Here is a 3165-nt window from a genome sequence, read left to right on the forward strand (position 1 = left end):
CCCGCCGCTGCGGCGGGGTCCGGGGCCGGCGCCTCGCGCACCGCCAGCTGCAAGACCGGCGCGCCGCAGTCCACCGCGCCGCACGGCAGCGCGTCCAGCCGCGCCGCCGCACCCTCCTGCCCGCCCGCGGGCCCGGGCGCGATCTCCGGCCCGCCGTCCTGCTCACCCCGCTCCTCCGCCTCACCGGCGCCGGCCCCTGGGCTGCCGGGACCGCCGCCCCGCACGTTCGCCAGCGCCGACGGCGCCTGCGGGCGCAGGGCCGTGAGCGCGACCACCTCGCCCGCGCGGCCCTGCACACAGAACACCAGCAGGGAGCCGCCGTCGCCTCCGCCCCCGCCCCCGCCACCGCCGCCGCCGGCTGGCCCGTCCGGCGCGAGGGCCGCCGCGAGGCGGCCGCCTTGCAGCGCGGCGGCGGCCGCGGCGGCGTCGGGGCCGGCCGCCTCCAGCAGCAGCGGCTCCAGCAGCGCGTGGGGGGCGAAGGCGTCGGCGTAGTGGCGGCCGAAGAACGCCATCGATGAGTCGACGTGCTCGAAGGGCCTGTGGGGTCGGGGCGGGGCCCCAAGGGGTGGTTGCTGACAGCGAGGGGGTGCGGCACAGCTGTCGGTTTTTGGGGCTTGGCCAAGCTAGCGGGGCGCGTGCTGCGTGGCCTCAGGGGCCACATAGCGCGTACTTGTGGTTGCACATACTTATATGTTGCGTTTGTGTGCGCACACACACACACACACACACACACACACACAAACACACGCACATGCACACGTACACGCATACACACACACACACAAACATGCCCGCTCGCACGCGCACACCGCTCACTCGCATGTATGCATGCACACACACACACACACACGCTTGCACACACTCACACGCCGATCCACACATATTCCACTCATTCACACACAAGGAACCTTGGACCCCACCCATTTGCCCACGCCAACACGCGTCCCCCACAAAACACAATCAGCAAACACGCGCAACCGCCTGATGTGCGCGATTTGGCAACCCAACCACCTGTACTCTTGAACCAGCTCATAGGGCGCAACCCAGCCATAGTCCCTCGGCCGCGCGCTCTCAACCAGCCCCGCCTCTCCAGCTTCCAGGACGTGGCCATGAGCGTGCGCGGCAGGGTCCACCGCCGTCACCACGCCAGATCTGAACGCGGCGCGGGGGCGGCGCCGGCGGGTGCGTACGGGCGGGCTGGTCGGGGAGTGAGCGTAGCGCGTGCCTGCGCGCCGGCGCGCCTGTGCAGCGCCTTGCGGCTACGTCTGACCAGTGTCTCTCGCAGCACCCTCCCCCGCTCCCTCCAAAGTGGTGGTGGTGGAGGGGGGGGGGGCGGCTGAGGCAGCGGCAAGCCGGCGGCCGAATGGCGCAGCTGTGCATAGCGCCAGCATGAGGCCCTGGCGCTTCATCCTGACGGTAATGGCGCCGCATACAATCAACCCTCCACTGTAGTGCCCTGCCCGAGCCGCACCCATCCGCCCATGGCCAGACCGCCGCGCCGAGCGCCCCCGCCGCGCCAATCAGCGGTGCAGCCTCGCATGGCTGCATGACCGCCACGACAGCCACTGCTCACGCACAACTTCAGCTATTTGACTCATGCCAGCTGCGATCAGAATATAAAAAAAAATCGAGGCTTGATCTGTCACCGTTGCAAGATAACTCAGGCAACGCAGGTTCCGGGGTACAAATCTGCCTGGATGCGCTTACGAGCGACTCCGTCTTTTCGTCGCAATCGGAAGTTGCTCGCGGGGTGACCGCCCGTAACAGCCGAAGCGGTGTTGTTGAGCTTTACTGCCGTTCATACGCATACAAAGCTGTATCTCTTTCCCGCGTTCCCTGTCCCGTTGGTTGCCAAGTCTCGCGGATCCTCTGCGCCCCTCCGACGACAGCCCACTCGCGTGCTAGCGCAACTCAGCGCCATGCTGGGACCTAGTATAACCAGAGGTCCTCGCGCCACGGCCGCTGAGCGCGCCGTGGCGCGTCCGCGCGCGTTTTCAGCTGCAGCACGCACGTTGGTGCGGGCGCGCTCCATTCCGGTGCCCGCTTCTGACATCATTGCCGCTGAGGACAGCGCGAAGCTGGAGAGCCTGCGCCAGAAATTCGCCATGGCCGACATCGACGGGTGAGGCGCAAGATCCGCAGGGGCGGGGTTGGGTGTCCGGCCCGAGCCGTGCGCTCGCCCCAGCATGCGCACTGCTGGCATCAAGCCCACGGCCGCGGCTGGCGGCGGCACGCGACGAACCGCCCGCATCCAAACAGAGCCCGTGGGCAGCGAGGCGCACTGCTAGCAGCGTCACCACCCTCTGGGGACCTCTGGTCATCGCTGTCGTCAACCTCCGACCCACAGAGCAGCCGCGCGGCAGCTGCACTCTCTCGCGGCCCACGCCCACACGCTCTCCCCTCCCCCACGCCTGCGCGCGGCCCCCACCGCCCGCCAGAAACGGGGAGATCGATAAGCGGGAGCTGCGGGCGCTGCTGGAGAGCGTGGAGGGCGGCCTTACGTACCTTATGGCATGGGTGAGGGCTGTGGGGCTGTGGGTAACGCACCGCGGTCGTTGGGTTTGGGCGTGGGCGTCAGGCCTCGGGGCCAGCGGGGCCGACTGAAAGCACACGCAGAGGCGAAAGCCCAAGCGCATGACCAACAGCGGCGGCGATCACCGCCGCTGGTCTTGGCTCGGGGCTCGGGGCCGCGCGGGCACGGCGTCTGCGGCGGTGGGCTTCGGCCGTGCGGCCGCGCTGGCTGTGCGGGGCGCACCTCACTCGTCCGGCACCACGCCCTGAAGCTCCCCCTGGGCCGGCCCCGGTCTGCCTGCCGGCCTGCACTTTCTTCCCCCTCTATCAGGAGGGCATGATGCCAGAGGCCAAGCTCGACGCCATCTTCGAAAAGTACGACAAGGACAAGAGCGGTGAGGGTTGGGGGGCTCGGCTCGCGCTTGGGGATGGGTGTGTGGTCTTGGGGGTTGGTGGGTCGGGCCGTGCGGCCGCCAGATGCGGAAGTGGTTTCTGGACGGTGAAGAGCACGGTGAAGAGCAACGAGGGGCCTGCGTCCCTGCCGCCAGCCGGGCCGTGGGGCGGCGAGCGGCGAGACCCCGGACCCTGCACCTGCCCCCCCGTCGGCCGCTCCTCAGGGCTCCCCAGCGCTCTGGGTCCCCCGGCCCCATCGCC

The 3165-nt window shown here is 69.3% G+C and overlaps 2 protein-coding genes across 2 annotated transcripts in view; one reads left to right on the forward strand and one right to left on the reverse strand.

Annotated features, from left to right (window-relative positions):
• The window catches only part of MNEG_14747 (hypothetical protein), a gene marked incomplete at both ends in the record, with an annotated part of 1815 nt that extends 1131 nt beyond the window's left edge, over nt 1-684 (reverse strand). The window contains 2 exons of the mRNA XM_014036781.1: nt 113-537; nt 671-684. Coding sequence (XP_013892235.1) covers nt 113-537; nt 671-684 — 439 coding nt within the window. The remainder of the gene's footprint in view (nt 1-112; nt 538-670) is intronic.
• Nucleotides 685-1919: 1235 nt separating this feature from the next.
• On the forward strand, nt 1920-3014 carry MNEG_14748 (hypothetical protein; the record flags this gene model as incomplete). Its single annotated transcript, XM_014036782.1, has 5 exons — nt 1920-2122; nt 2439-2517; nt 2617-2742; nt 2843-2906; nt 2989-3014. The coding sequence occupies 5 exons, from the start codon at nt 1920-1922 to the stop codon at nt 3012-3014; spliced, it is 498 nt and encodes a 165-aa protein (XP_013892236.1).
• Between the last annotated feature and the right edge of the window lie 151 nt (nt 3015-3165).

Source organism: Monoraphidium neglectum (assembly GCF_000611645.1).
Source record: "Monoraphidium neglectum strain SAG 48.87 unplaced genomic scaffold scaffold04734, whole genome shotgun sequence".
In the NCBI taxonomy this organism is placed as follows: Eukaryota; Viridiplantae; Chlorophyta; class Chlorophyceae; order Sphaeropleales; family Selenastraceae; genus Monoraphidium; species Monoraphidium neglectum.